The sequence below is a fragment of the Ceratotherium simum genome, chromosome 20 (assembly GCF_057802395.1).
Source record: "Ceratotherium simum simum isolate JZ-2026a chromosome 20, ASM5780239v1, whole genome shotgun sequence".
Lineage (NCBI taxonomy): Eukaryota > Metazoa > Chordata > Mammalia > Perissodactyla > Rhinocerotidae > Ceratotherium > Ceratotherium simum.
This window is the reverse complement of record NC_141919.1, coordinates 50593295-50608686: the sequence shown is the minus strand read 5'-3', so window position 1 is coordinate 50608686 and position 15392 is coordinate 50593295. Positions and strand designations below refer to the sequence as shown.

At 38.2% G+C, this 15392-nt stretch overlaps 1 protein-coding gene across 6 annotated transcripts in view; it reads left to right on the top strand.

Annotated features, from left to right (window-relative positions):
• UBAP2 (ubiquitin associated protein 2) overlaps nt 1–15392 on the top strand; it is a 120199-nt gene that overhangs the window by 59504 nt on the left and 45303 nt on the right. For 4 of the 6 annotated variants that reach the window (XM_087444734.1, XM_014785994.2, XM_087444735.1 and 1 more), the window contains 3 exons: nt 1927–2080; nt 3707–3784; nt 14823–14877. In XM_087444734.1, coding sequence (XP_087300860.1) covers nt 1927–2080; nt 3707–3784; nt 14823–14877 — 287 coding nt within the window. Of the gene's footprint in view, nt 1–1926; nt 2081–3706; nt 3785–6043; nt 6091–14822; nt 14878–15392 lie in introns of those variants that run through there. The other 2 variants (XM_087444733.1, XM_087444736.1) reach the window with 2 other exon arrangements.

The following is a 15392-nucleotide window of genomic DNA, read 5'->3' as shown; positions in this document are numbered from 1 at the left end:
GATTCTATCTTACGTCGTTGTCTTATTTATTCATACTAGTGAATGTAATAAATTGAGTTTTCACACTGTGGATTTTTTTTTTCTGAAATAAATAATCTTCATTGTTTTCTGTAATTAAAAAAGCAATGCAGAACGATAAAAAAGTTAAATCGAGTTAAACATCCTCACTTAGATAACTACTTCTAAATTTCTTCGGTATATACACAGGCTCCTGTTTAAACTAAAAAATGTAGTCCTGCTTTATACTGTGTTTGCTGATAGCTTGCTTCACTTATATCGTGGATCTCTTCCTACAGACACCTGGATAACTCTTTAAATGGCTACATACTGCCCCCTAAATGGATGTTATTGAGTAGATAGTCTCTTAAGCCAGATATTTGAGGAATTTTCTCCCCTTTTGTTCTGCTAATCATTGTCTGTATATAAATGTTGCACAATTATCAGATTATTTCCTTGAATAAAGACCTAGAAGTAGAATTGCTGGATCAAAAGCTGTGAACTAGTTAAAATTTGGATACTATATCCAGGTAGACTTCCAGGAACGTTAGAATAGATGCATGCTAGAACTAGAACTGAGAATACCTGATTATTCTGCCATAACTATTGGGTGTCAATTTTTAAAATCTTTATCAAAGCTCAGAGGTGTAAAATAACTTGTTCTAATTTGTATTTTTTCACATCCAGTCATTTTATATGTAACTAAATATATGCGTCATTCAGAGGTTTGCAGATGTTGAAAAAATTCCTTTTAAAAAAGTGTTTTAAATCTGGCCTCCACCACTTTGGAAATAATTCAGCTGTATCTCTTTAATTTTAGTTTATTAATTTGTACTGCTTCTGTTTATTTGGATATACAATGTTAAAAATTTTCTTTTTTTCTTAAGATTTTTTTAAAGCTTAAAATACTTATTTCTCTTATTTTGGGATTGAACCACTTCAGATCCCTTGTGAAATAAGGTAGATTATAAAAAAGTAAATAGAAACCAATGGGCCAATTTTAGGATTTCCCAGTAATATATCCTGATTGATATCCTAATATTCACTGATATTCACAAGAACATAGTGTCGCATTCTTTTCTCAGCAATTTATCTATATACAATTTGATTTTTTTTTTTTAATTTTATTTATTTATTTTTCCCCCAAAGCCCCAGTAGATAGCTGTATATCACAGCTGCACAACCCCCCAGCCGCTGCATGCGGGACGCGGCCCCAGCATGGCCAGAGAAGCGGTGTGCCGGTGCACGCCCGGGATCCAAACCCTGGGCCGCCAGCAGCCGAGCGCGCGCACCCAACCGCCAAGCCATGGGGCCAGCCCCTACGATTTGATTTTATTTGGTTCCCCATTGGAGGAGAGGGGGAGAAGGGCCATTCTATGAATCATTTGACTTCTCATTAGAACAAGTCTTTGAGGTTGAAATTTTGGGTACTTACTTTAAAGGAAAAAAAACTAACCCCAATTTTTTTTGTCTACCGTTAAAAATTTTTTAGATGGTTGCTTTGGATAACTCAATAGGAAAAGTTGTATTCCTGAGGTTTTAGGGCATCATTTTATGTAATTGTCTAGTCTTTGAGCTAATCTGTGTATTAATAGGTTGAAGGCCTACTACTGAGGTAGGTGGGGGTGGCATAGAGTGGGAGCTTGGGAAAATGACGTTTACTTTATTCTTAAATCAGCATAGGAAAAGGCTCTGTGGTGGGACAACATAAAGTATGTTGTCAGTTCAGCTAGTTGCTGAATCTTTTGTGCTCTATATAGCAACAGGAACTTAGCAAGAGGTTTGCTGTCTCTTTCATCAGAAAGTAGAACTCTATGGAAAAGAATTAAAATGGTAGGCAGGCAAGTGTAGATAATTAGGTTTGAAAGATACATGCACACACCTTTGATGATCGTACATACTTTGAATGACAACTCTTATCTTTGATAGACTTCATGGGAGACTGTAGGGGGGAAGAAGAAGAATTTCGGGAAAGAAAGTTCAGAAAACAAAGAGAATAGAGAGAAGAGAAGTGAGAGAGAAGTGAGTCGCGGACGGGGAAACAACAACCGGAAAGGAAGAGGTGGCAATCGTGGGAGAGAATGTAAGTACAGACCTTTATCCTCAACGTTTTTGTGTGTGTGAGGGGATCAGCCCTGAGCTAACATCTGCCAATCCTCCTCTTTTTTTTGCTGAGGAATACTGGCCCTGGGCTAATATCCGTGCCCATCTTCCTCCACTTTATATGGGATGCCGCCACAGCATGGCTTGCCAAGCGGTGCATCGGTGCGCGCCCAGGATCCGAACCAGCAAACCGCAGGCCGCCACAGCGGAGCGCGCGCACTTTACCCCTTGCGCCACCGGGCTGGCCCCTATCCTCAACTTTTTATTACGAAAATTTTCATGCATACTGGAAAACTGGAAGAGTAGTCCAATGAGTGCCCATAAATTCACTTCCTCCATGCAATATTGGTTATTATAGTTAACACTTAGTAGTGAGCTACAACTACACAGTTCGTCAGCATCCTTACTGATGCAGTTTCGTATCAGCACCAACCTCGGCTGTAGGTAGGTAGTTCTGTTGTGCATCTTAAGACTGCCTGCTGTTATGAATCAAGTTCATCTTCTAATTTTAAGGGAGATTTTTCATTCATTGACAGATGAAGCTGTTTATTGTTCCCCACTTATGGATACTTACTGTATAGGTTAAGAGGAAAGTTGCTGAATAGGGAAGATTTTCTCAGTACTTTCCATTTGACCCAGGTTTTGGCATCATTTACCCAAAACAACACTACCTGCTGTGCAGACATACCAAAGTAGATAAATTGTGAATGAATAAAATGTAAATATTTAACATATCACCTTAGAGACTTTTGCTAGTTTATTTATTCCACAGATATTTATTGAGTACTTACTACGTAGCATGTACTCTTATAGGCATACAGCAATGAATAAAACAGATAGAAATCTTTGCCCTCCTAAAACTTACCTTTTAATGGAGGTAGAGTGAGATGTAACAATAAAAAAGGGAATTAATGTATTTCATATTAATATTATAATATTTTAATGGTGTTATGCAGAAATTATGCTATGGGGAAAAACCAAGGCAGAGAGATGGGGATTATAGGGAGGGATTTGGCAAATTTAAATGGAATGGCCAAGGAAGGCTTCACTGACGACTCGTGGGAGGTAAGCCCTGAAAGAAATGAGGGGAGCAAGCTGTGCCACTGTCACTCATAAAATTTCTCTATTATGTAATTCATATCAGTATAGGGATGAGGAGGAGAAAAGATTGTTGGCATCTTCTGGACAGCATCCTGGAAAAACCTGCCTCTAACGCTGATTTTCCCAATGACTCGATATTTCCTTGGCATTGCTATTTTGCTATTCTATACCTTTTCAGGCTTTGAGCCTAAGCAGTGAGCAAATTTTAGGGTGCATTACATAGTTGCATAATAAGGGGGGGTTTTCTGAAGCAAACTTACTTTAAGGGAGGGCAAATCTAAATAGAAGAAGAAGTGGTATGTCATTGTAATTTCTTTTCAGAATTTTCACTGAATTAAGCAAGATGTGCCGTCATTGAGTTTTTGAGCCTCTCTTGTTTGGTTTTGATTTTTCTGTTTTTCAAACCCTGTGGTTAAATTTTAGCCTTTTAAAAAAATCTTTTTGTCCTTGTCTTTAGTAGCTGTCTGGTACGATTATGTATAAGGGGTGCTCTTTTCTTCCTTAGTTAGAGGCGAAGAGAATGGAATTGATTGCAATCAAGGGGACAAGACTTCAGACCGTGGCAAGCGGGCCCGTAGTAGAGGTAAGGGAATAAGAGGAGGGAGGTGTTTGTGACCAGAAGGAGAGGTGGGCTATTGATATTCTGGGCTCTAAGGTATGGCAGGGTGCTCTGAAAGAAGGATTGATTTTCTGAAATCTTCTGATTTGTTTACTGATGCTTATAAATGAACTGTTTGGGTTATGTAATTTTTTTGTGTGTGTGTGTGTGGAAGATTGGCCCTAAGCTAACGTCCATTGCCAATCTTCCTCTTTTTACTGAGGAAGATTAGCCCTGAGCTAACATCTGTGCCCATCTTCCTCTATTTTCTATGTGGGATGCCGCCACAGCATGGCTTGATGAGCACTGTGTAGGTCCACGCCTGGGATCTGAACCAGTGAAACCTGGGCCACCGAAGTGGAGCGTGTGAACTTAACCACTACGCCACCAGGCCGGCCCCTGGGTTATGTAATTTTGAGCAAGCATATTGGTTGTTTTCATATGAGCTAGGAAGGCCCTTTATAAGAATAATTTAAAACTTGAAGCTCTGACCAAAATGTCATTATTAAATTTTCCTATGTTGAACTTGAACAGGTGTGTTTTACTCATGTGATACTGATTTTAAAATTAAAATTTACCTATTGATTCCTTCCTGCCCTATTTTCTGTTAGTGATCGTTTCTTAACATTTATTAATTTGGGATATCATTAAACCACTTCAGGAATGTAGATTCACATACTTTAGAGTTGTGACTGAATTTTCTCAGGGTTATAAAGTCAAGATACGTGATGTAATGATAAGTGCAGGCCTTGTTTTGGGTCAGTGGAGGAACTACCTGAATTGACTGACGTTTTGTTTGATCCGTTGTTCAGTGCATTTGTGGCTGCTCACCAAATGAGCATTTCGTTTGATCAGAGATATTATTAAGTGTAGAAATAGTGTGGCTAGGAGATATATGACCAACTCCCTTGGCTGTTCATTCATTCACCTATCATTTACTAAACTTCTACTACGTGGACCAAAGGTAAATGATTTCCAGAGATCAGAAAAGAGCAAAATTATGTACTATTTTGCCAGCCACAGTCAAAATAAGATTAGAATTATCTTAACAGATTTTGATTATAATTCCCTTTTCTAGCCATTTTTATTATTATCTGTTTCAAACATAGACAAAAGTGGAGAGAGTAAACGAACCTCATGTCCCCTCGCTCTTCTTATTCAGCAACACTTAAGGATTTTAGCCATGTTTGCTTTATGTGTCTGTTTCCTTCCTTCCTTTCTTCTCTGAGGAAGTATTTTAAAGTAGATTTTTTGGGTCACTTTACCCCTAATTACTATGGTAAGCTCTTTTGAAAAATGTAGACACTTTCATATGTAGCCATAATGCTATTTTCACATCTAAAAAAGTCACAGTAAAGTTTTGTTATCATCTGATACTCAATTCATACACAGATTTCCCTGATTATTTCAAAAATAATAGTATAGTAGTTGATTTTTGTAGCTGATTTCTTTGAATCAGGATCCAAACAAGATTTATCCAGTACATATTTTGATTCTGTTTAATCTAGAGTAGATCTTTCTCACCTTCTTTGTACCTCCCGCTTTTTCTCCTTATCATTGATTTGTTGTCAGAATCATATCATTTGTCCCATAGGATGTCATGTTTCACATTCTGCATTTGTCTTTTTGTTCCGTGTGGTGTCATTTAGCTTATTCCTCTAGTCCCCGTATTTACTGTAAATGTCAGTTAGCTGTAAAGATTAGCTTCAGGCTCAGTTTTCTAGGTGAGCGTAGGTGATGATGTGTATTCTATATTGCATTGCATCAGAAGGCACTTTTGTGTCTTTTTTAGTGATGTTTAGGTTAATCAATGAGTTATTCCTTTTTAGTGAGTTTATTTATCAGTGGGTTTTAGGTTAACTACAGTTCTTAACATAATGCTTACTTTGGTTTTTATAGTTTAGTTTTTAAAAGATTTCTCTCAGAATTCAAGAAGAGGACTGCAATGTGTGTAAATCCACATTGTGTTTTTCTTTGTGGCGAGAGCAGTCTGCTTGGGCAGTATTGGACTCTGCTTTGTCTCTCCAATGCTGACGGCTGTAGCTAGACCCACCAGCTCTTTTTTAGTGAAATGAGTTTTTGTGCTGTTTACCTAAGTCTTTAGAATTAACTGTTTATGGAATGTTTTTCTCTCTGTGAGATGGACAAAAATTGAATAAATAATAATAGCTAACATGTACTGTGCTTTATTGTGTAGTAGGCATTTTGCTCATAATTTACATGTATTTTCCTTTAATTCTCCAGTAAAACTTTCTGAGGATTGTTGTGTTGCTGTTCTTCTCATTTTACAGGTGAGAGAACTGAGTCTTGAGAGAGGCGGAGTACTTGCTCAGGGTCAGGGTTTGAACTAGTTCCATCTTACTCTGGAATCCGGTTCTTCAGGGAGATGGAGGGAGGGTCAGAGTGGGTAGTACACTAGTTATCTGCCTTGTTGCCTCCTTCCTTCCTCAAGGGTTACAAACTGTTAAAAAGAACATGGAGGTAAATAGGTTTTCATTATGAAAATATGGAAGGACTTAACTAGTGTATAGTCCTGAAACCAAGTCCACTTGAAACTGTGGAATAGCTTATGCGAGACTCTGTGGATTGAAAGGAGCCAAACTAGGTAAAATCTTACTTAGTGATGACACTGGCTTACATTAAAATCCCTAATTCAAATATGTTTACTTTTAAGAAAGGATGTAAAGCAGTGGGTGTGGGTGTGGGACTCAGATGGACTCTTTATAAACCCAGTTAGACTAAAAAAAAAAAAAATCAGTCTACTCTCCCCTAAATAAATATACTTTAGTGAGGTATAATTTTTATATCGTTAACACCTATATTTAAATATGTTTAAACAGGCTTTTGGAGGGTAGTGGTCTGTGTCTGGAGATTTCTTTGAATTGCTTAGTATACCAAATCCAGCACAGCGCAAGAGGGAGAAAAACATTTATTTACTATCCAATATGCACAAAAACACAATTATTTTGCTTGGTGAGTATTAATAAAGTACAGTTTGATCGTAAGTGAAAAGTGGTGCGGGACAAACTGTTTATCTCGCTTTCATAATTAAAGGATAAATGTATTTTCTTTTATGTAACATGTACTTTCCCAGAAGTTTGGCTGTAAGTCATTTGATGTCTTAATTTACTCTCTTGTAGTTTGTTGAATTAGCCTTAAAACGGTTAAGCAAGTATACACTTGAAAGTGTGTACTTTAAGGTCTCTATTGTATTTATTCTTTAATTTTGACCATATTTGTGGGCTCCTGCTGACTTCACATTGGCGCTCTCTCAGAACCATTTGTGATTAAGTTTGCTAAAATTTCAAGTTACTGTAAATTTCAGTAAATCACCCTTTTCCTCCTTAATTTTTGCCTTTTCTGCAGGGTATTGGCTTAAAAAATGTTGTGAAACAGCATAGATTTAATAACTTTTTGGATAATCTGTGTGAAGAATTTGACAATCTTTGTATTACATAAAAAAATCATACATATCATAGTAAGGGAGTATGTTTTATAGCATGAAAAGTTTGAACTGTAGTAAATGAAGTAAAGTTAAATTCCTTTATATGCCTAGTTTCTCTATACCTTTCCTTGAATGTTTGCTCTGTGTTCAGAGGAGCAAGAATCAGTGTGACACTTGTAACAAATAATTTTTCTATAATTCATTTAGACTTTGTGGAAAGGGATCTCATGAGTTGTGTGTTTTTGTGAGAAAACACAGCCTCTTTGGGGAGGAAAGGAGCGGTGGCGTTGGGCTGTCCTAGTGTTCTGCTCTTTGCTTTTTGGAAACTTAGCCTGTAGTTGGTGTGAAAACCTTTGGAACTTTGTAAATGGCGACCATTCACAGGTTCTTGGCCATCAAATAGTGTTGTGTTTTGTGTACAAAATGTGGAATTTAGCCGATGCTTATTAAGTATCTATTGCATGACTGGATGTGTTCTTGAATGATACTGACTTAATTCTGAGTTTAGATTGAAGACCATGTTAAAAATCCGTGAGATTTGGAGTATTCTGGGTAAAGTTCTTTGTCATATGCCATGTAATAATTAGTAAAAAACTAAGCATAGTTCGGGAGCTATATTCTGGGACCTGAAACTGGTTACTATTGTGTATATTTAGGAACAAGATTTTATAGAGAAAATTCCAAATTCACCATTGTCTCAGTAAAAATAGAAAGATGGTAAGGAAGATCAATGACATCTATACTCCTGTTTTTTTTAGGCCTTAGACCTCAAAGTGCCCTCCTTGGGAGAGAAAGAACACAGACAGTAACAAAGGGAATAGAATGACTTTATTGGCCACTAAAGTTTGCTGTGCCTTGTGGGTCAGAGCACTCACGGTATCAGACCAAGGTCATGTGTAATTACTGCTCACCACCCTGTTCTAGTTAGATCATTGCTGTGAAATTCCTTGTTTTAAGGTTTCAGGACTACATAAGAGCTAGGGTGTCTTATCAGGGAGAGGTTTGTCTTTTCCAGGGATTTTGATCCTTGAGATGCTACTCTTGGCCTTAATGGTCTTCCTAGAGAAATGGTCAGATCTTCATGACTGAGTTCCCCCTCCTGCACTATTTACCCTTCAGGTTGGCCCATTGAGAGTAAGGATCTAGTCACAGATTGGTTGCTTAGGGACATATCTAAAAATTAAAGGCTGATTCAAGACTGACCCTTGGTACAAGTTGAACAGATTAATTGTTATAAGAGCACATCTTAGGGAACAGGCAGTGAGTTTGGAGAACTTGAGTGTAGGTGGGCGTTGAGTTGGCTCATGTTATTACCTTGAGGTAGAGTGGATATGTTTACCTTGGTTTTATTTAGGCAAATAAAAGGGAAATAAATAAAACTTAACAGGCCAAGTAAAAATCACCGTAAAATTTTTCTTAATCACAATTGTCACAGACGAATTCAGCAAGGGATCTCTGTTTTACTTTTTTATATTTTTTCTAGACTGTATGGTGATTGTTCATATAATTTTCCCATTGGTAAATTTAACAATGCATAGGAACAGAAGGGAAACAATCAAAAATATGGTCCAGTAAGCCAATATGACCTCAATGAAATAATTAAAAAAAAAAAAAAGGTCCATTTGAACTATGTAGGTGAAAAAATGGGAACTTAATTTTCCTAGTCAAAATCTTTTACAATAGCTTGGTACAAAACCAGCTAGTGAGGGGCCAGTCTGGTGGTGTAGTGGTTAAGTTCGCACACTCCGCTTTGGTGGCCTAGGTTTCGTGGGTTCGGATCCCGGGCACCGCCCTGTGCACCGCTTATCAAGCCATGCTGTGGCAGGCGTCCCACATATAAAATAGAGGAAGATGGGCACAGATGTTAGCTCAGGGCCAATCTTGCTCAGCGAAAAAGAGGAGGATTGGCAATAGATGTTAATGCTCAGGGCTGATTTTCCTCACAGAAAAAAAAAACCCAAACCAGCTAGTGAGACCAAGCTGTTGCCTTTTGTTCTTGGCTGGATACGTTTACAGAAGAGTGGAGAGGAGCCAGGTTCAAGCTGAACCATTTGGAAAATCATTCCTATAGAGTGTATCTTTCATAAGATTTTTGGGTATTGGAATTGAAATTGAGGATTTGGCCAAGGATTTGAGTTAAGGCTGAATTACTAGAATGTCAGGTCTAGAATGTCTACCAGCAGGCCCTTTAGTGGTTTGTCTGTGGTGACAGAAAGGCTGCTGACTTTTGGCAGCTCTACTGAGCTTTTCTAGGACCTTCCTGAAGCCTAGCTCCAGGGTTGTAAAAATCTGCAAGGAGTGGGCCTGTGTTGGTATTGGCCACTTACATGATGATCCCAGGAGAAGGAGCAACTAAAATTGTGTTCTTTCACCCATTATCCTGAAAAGCAGAGAGGAATTTACCATTTCAAAGAGGATAGTGTATAGATGGTATTTTTTGTAGTCTACATCACTGTATTTAAATAATAATTTTAGGGTTTCTTGCCTTCGGATATTAATAGACTTTCAAACTTTATATGGCATAAGCCTTCATTTCTTATATCTTCTTCCATCCTTTGTTTGTTTTTCTTTTTTTGAGGACGATCAGCCCTGAGCTAACATCTGTGCTAATCCTCCTCTTTTTTTGCTGAGGAAGACCGGCTCTGAGCTAGCATCTATTGCCAATCCTCCTCCCCTTTTTTTCCCCAAAGCCCCAGTAGATAGCTGTATGTCATAGTTGCACATTCTTCTAGTTGCTGTATGTGGGATGCGGCCTCAGCATGGCCGGACAAGCGGTGCGTCAGTGCGTGCCCGGGATCCGAACCCGGGCTGCCAGTAGTGGAGCGCGCGCACTTAACCACTAAACCACAGGGCCGGCCCTTCCATCCTTTATTTGTATTTTAGGGTGTATATTTTTCCTAAAGTGTATTATCTCATGATTTTTTGGTCTTGGTATGTTTAGGAACTCGAAAATAATATAAAATTTAGTATGGCTTACTTTCATTGGCTGTTTTATTTCACTTTGTGTTGAGTGTGCTTTATGCAGAAAAAGATATTAAAGTACTTTTCATACTTCGTGGGATAGCACCATCTGATTTTCTGTGCTATAGCAGAATGTGTTTATTAGAAATGACACTCATCTTGAAGGTTAGATTACATGATATACATTTATTTTTATGTTTTCTAAATAAATGAGAAGTTATAGTAAGTCACTCCTCTGCTCTTTTAGTCCTATAAATTTTGTTGTTGTTGTTGTTGAGGAAGATCAGCCCTGAGCTAACATCTGATGCCAGTCCTCCTCTTTTTTTACTGAGGAAGATTGGATCTGTGCCCATCTTCCTCTGCTTTATATGGGACACCACCACAGCATGGCTTTACAAGCGGTGGGCCGGTGCACGCCTGGCATCTGAACCTGTGAACCCCGGGCCGCCAAAGCAGAGCGTGAGCACTTAACTGCTGCGCCGCTGGGCTGGGCCCCTAGAAATTTCTTTATCTTGCTTATTGGTACATGGTCTGGTAGCGTGTGTGTACTGTTTCTGTCTTGTCTTTGGTTGAAATTGAGTCAGATCAGTTAGTGAGTAATACTTGAGGTTGCAGAGGAGTGGTTTCCTTCTGAATGGAAGAAAAATAATGCTGTGAGAAAGGCAATAATAGTTTACTCCCTAACCTGTCCCTTTTACTTTACCTTGTTTACCTCACTGTTTTGTATTTAACAACCCCAATTAGTTCCTCTACTTTTAAAAGTAACTAACACATGAATATGCTCTATATAATATAGTTGAAAAGTAATTATTGAGCACCTACTATGTGCTAACGTTCTAGTGTTAATTTTCGAATCCTCTGCAATGCCTTCTCGGGTCCTGGCACAAAAAGTATTTGACAAAATTCAGTGTTCCAAAATCAGTTGCTGAAGAGCTAGGTTGTTTTCTGTAATTGAATAGTGACATTATTGCGCCTCTAAATATAAGAGTTTAATCCATGAACAAATTTCCTGTTCATGAAATTGGTGTTACACATCAGTCTTAAACGCAACGACTAATATTTATGTGACTAATGCTAAATTGTTGAAGATATTGATTGCTGTGAATAAGACATGGTCCTTCACATGCTGAGTGGGGAGGGAGGAGAGACAATCGAGTAAAAGCACTATTTGACATACTTAGAAAAATGTTTGAGGATGTGATCAACTGTCCGTAGGGTCTCCTTTAGATTGAGTGGCCTGGGGAGATCTCTGAGGAGGTGAGATTTAAGCTGAGGAGGAAGAAAGCCATGTGAAAATCTGAGTACATTCTGAGTAGAAGGAACAGCTATTGCAAATGTGGAAAACAACTTGGATTTTTTACAGAATAAAAACAACTTACTGGAGTATAAAATGTACACAGAAGCACACAGGGTGCAGTTTTAGCATTTTACTTTGATATAAAAAAATACAAAAGAATTTTGCATAATGTTCATCCAGATTCCTCAAATTTTAATATTTTGCTACATTTACTTTATTGTTTTCTCTCTGTATATACATATTATTGCTTTTTCTGAAATCTTTGAGTATAAATTGCAGACATAATGCCATTTTACCTCTTAATATTTTGTGTATATCTCCTAAGAAAAAGATATTCTCTTACAGAACTACCTTAAAATGATAAAATTGAGAAAGGACTATGGTTGCAACCTCTACAGGCCATATTCAAAATTTTCCAATTATCCTGCTCAGGTTCTTTATAGCAAAAAAGAAAATATTCTGGTCAAGGATCCCATCCAGGATCACACATTGTGTCTAGTTCCAGTGTCTCTTTAGTCTCCTTCAATCTAGAACAGTTCATCAATCTAGAATAGCCTTTTTTTGTCTTTCATGGCCTTGACGCGTTGGAAGCATATGCTATTTTGTAGAATGTCCTTCAGTATCACTCTGAGAAGTTTCCTCATGATTAGATTCAGGAATACCATGAAATGACGATAATTGTCCTTCTCGGTGCATCTTATTGGAGGGCACATGATACAGGTTTGTCCCCTTACCAGTAACGTTAGCTTTGATTACTTCTTCAAGGAAGATAGTTTCTGACAAGGTTCTCCTTTGTAAAGTTACTACCCCCCCTTCATAAATAATAAATATTTTGAAGGGAGAGTACTCTGAGACTACATGTAAATAGCCTTTTTTTCATTAGACTTTCATTCACTAGTATTAGAATCCATTAATTCTTGCCTGATAATTATCATGACATTTTTTTTTTTTTATAATTTTTATTTATTTATTTTTATTTCCCCCAAAGCCCCAGTAGATAGTTGTATGTCATAGCTGCACATCCTTCTAGTTGCTGTATGTGGGACACGGCCTCAGCATGGCCGGAGAAGTGGTGCGTCGGTGCGGCCCGGGATCCGAACCCCGGGCCGCCAGCAGCAGTGTGCGCACTTAACCGCTAAGCCACGGGGCCGGCCCTCGTGACACATTTATAATCAGACTCCTTTGCTAAGGAAAAGCTAACATATGGGGTATGAGGGCAAATTCTAAGCTTTCTTCCTCACTGAATCCCAGGGGTAGTTTGCTGTTGTCATTTGACTTACTTATGCTGCTTTGGGTTTGGAAAAGGTGTATTCCTATCTCTGAGAATATACCCTGATCCAGGGACAGAGAGGCACAACCTGCCTGACTCCCAGGTCTCTGAGCCCCAGAGATGGCCTGCTCTCGGTGTGGCTGAACAGGTCTCTGGGCATGGAGGCAGCTCATAGTCAGCACGGCATCGTCTTTATCACTGAACCAGCCCTGATAATTTGGGAACTTTTGTTGATGTAAAGAACTTTAGAACTAGTCAGGAATCGAAAGATCTTTCATGGCCTGACCCAGAGTGCAGTGGTAAATTCAAGTTCACGCAGTTTCTGGCACGTTTGGCTGTTATCAAACAGCCTTACAATCTCCTGGGAGTGAGAGAGAGATTGCTTTCCATCTTCTTAGATCAGCGTCACTCTCCCTACTTGCTTCTCTTTAGGTTACGTGTGTTCAGCACTAGTTGGAATCTGCCTCCACTAGAGGTGGTTGGCTGTTCTCTGAGTTTTGGCTTCTTTCAAGAGAAATGAGCAACTTGTTTATTCTGGCTCTCAGTGTAAGAGGCATAAATATTAAATAATAAAAAACTTGAGGAATCATTTAGTATAAAAATAGTGCAGAGTCTCTAGAGAGACCTCTAGGAGAAAAGGTACAGGATTTACCGTAACGTTAGTTTTTTCTTTGTGATGATCTTCTGAAACACTGGACTTGTTTTTTTCTGTTAAAAGACCCTGGGTCTTTATTCTGAGTTGTTAGATGAAGATAGGTGTTGTCCCAGATAACAATGTAGGGAAATGATATATGCACAGAAAACATTGTTACTGGTAGTGTTACTAGCTAGGTGACTAGGAAAGAACAATTTTGTTATCTTGCTAAAATTTACAGGGCAGATGGGTTAGATTTTTAAAAATCTACTTAAGATATCTGGCTTATTTGTGGTTCATACTTGGTTGCAGCTGTTGTTCTCTGGAGATAGAGAGACATGCGATTGATACTGACTTTTTCTAGGGGACTTGCAGGATTTTTTGAATTTTTAGCCTTAGGATATGTATTTCTTTTATAAATTCCTTTCTCTCTTCTCTTTCATGCACACCTTGCTTTCTAGTTCAAGTATTGTAGACATTGTTTAATGATTTCTTAGCAGAATCCCTTTTTAACATTTTGCCACTATTTTCTTACTATTTAACCACTGTTAGTGCCATTTATCACACATATGCCATTGAAGTGAGGCTCTTGTTATAATGGGTGTACCTGAGCCCACTTATCAGGACCAGTTGTGTTTTTTCTTTTCTTCTTTGATAACAGTGTCCATTATAGCAAAAAAAAAAAATTCTTGAGATATAATTCACATACCATACAATTCACCTATTTAAATTGTACAATTCAGTGGTTTTTAGTATAGTAATAGAGTTATGTAACCATTATCCTAATCAATTCTAGAACATTTTCATCACCTCCAAAAGAAACCCTGTACACTTTATCGATTCCCAATTCTTCCATCTGCCTTACCTCCAACCCCAACTCAACCACTACGCCACCGGGCTGGCCCCCAAAATTTAGGATTTTGATTAAGGAAGACTGGAGAGCTGCTGAATAAAACTATCTCTTCTTGCTTGCATGCTCTCTTGCTTGCTGCCATTTTGGTTATTTGTTAGAGTCCTAGTATTAAAAATGGTATTTACTACTACCTTCGGCTTACTTAGCAGTTTCCTCTTTCTGGTTCTCGTTTCATTTTATAGTAGAGGCTTATGATGTCATGGTGTTTGCACTAACTGATTTTAAAAGACCCGGAATATTTTTTAACCTGCCCCTATGTTAAGCTGTCACATATCACAAATATTATACAAGCAGAATTAAATTCTTTTCTAGCCTTTGAAATCAATAACTGTGTAGGTAGTTGTGTCAGTAGAGACCAGCAGATTGGGTGCACTGGATGGGAATGTTGGTGCTGTTAGGAACAATGACAGTATTGTTTGGATGGGTGTGTATAGGGGAAATTGGTAGAATTATAATTGTGTAGGACATAAGTATTATTTTACACTAAAAAAATTTTTTTAAAGGATTTGGACGTGGCAGAGGGAGAGGGGCAGGAAGATTCTCAACCCAAGGCATGGGGTAAGTCTTAGCCATCTTGTTTTTATAGTAATTACTGTCTCTAGTTGTTGCTCTAAGGTTTTCCTTCCTCTGTCCTGTACCCAATTTATTTATCCTGGTGAGTCAGATGTTTTCTATACTTAAAAAGAGAAAGTAGTGATGAAGTGAAATAGTACAAATAAAATTGTATTGCAGTAGGCTTTAGAGCAGAGTTTCTAGCCTTAGCTCTATTGGCATTTTGGATTGGATAATAGTTTGTTGAGGTGGTGGAATGTCCTTTACATTGTAGGATGTTGAGCAACATCCCTGGCTTCTCCCTGGTAGATGCCAGTAGCACCCTTCCTCAAGTTGTGACAATCAAAAATATTTCCAGACATTGCTAAATGTTCCCTGGAGGGTGGCGCCCAATCACTCCTAGTTGAAAACTACTTCATAAGAGTTATGTTGGTAAATCCAGCAGTTGTCTTTGAATGGTAAGTAAATGCAAGGTTTGTCTATGCAAGAGTGATAGTTTTTTTCCTGGATTGTAATAGCGA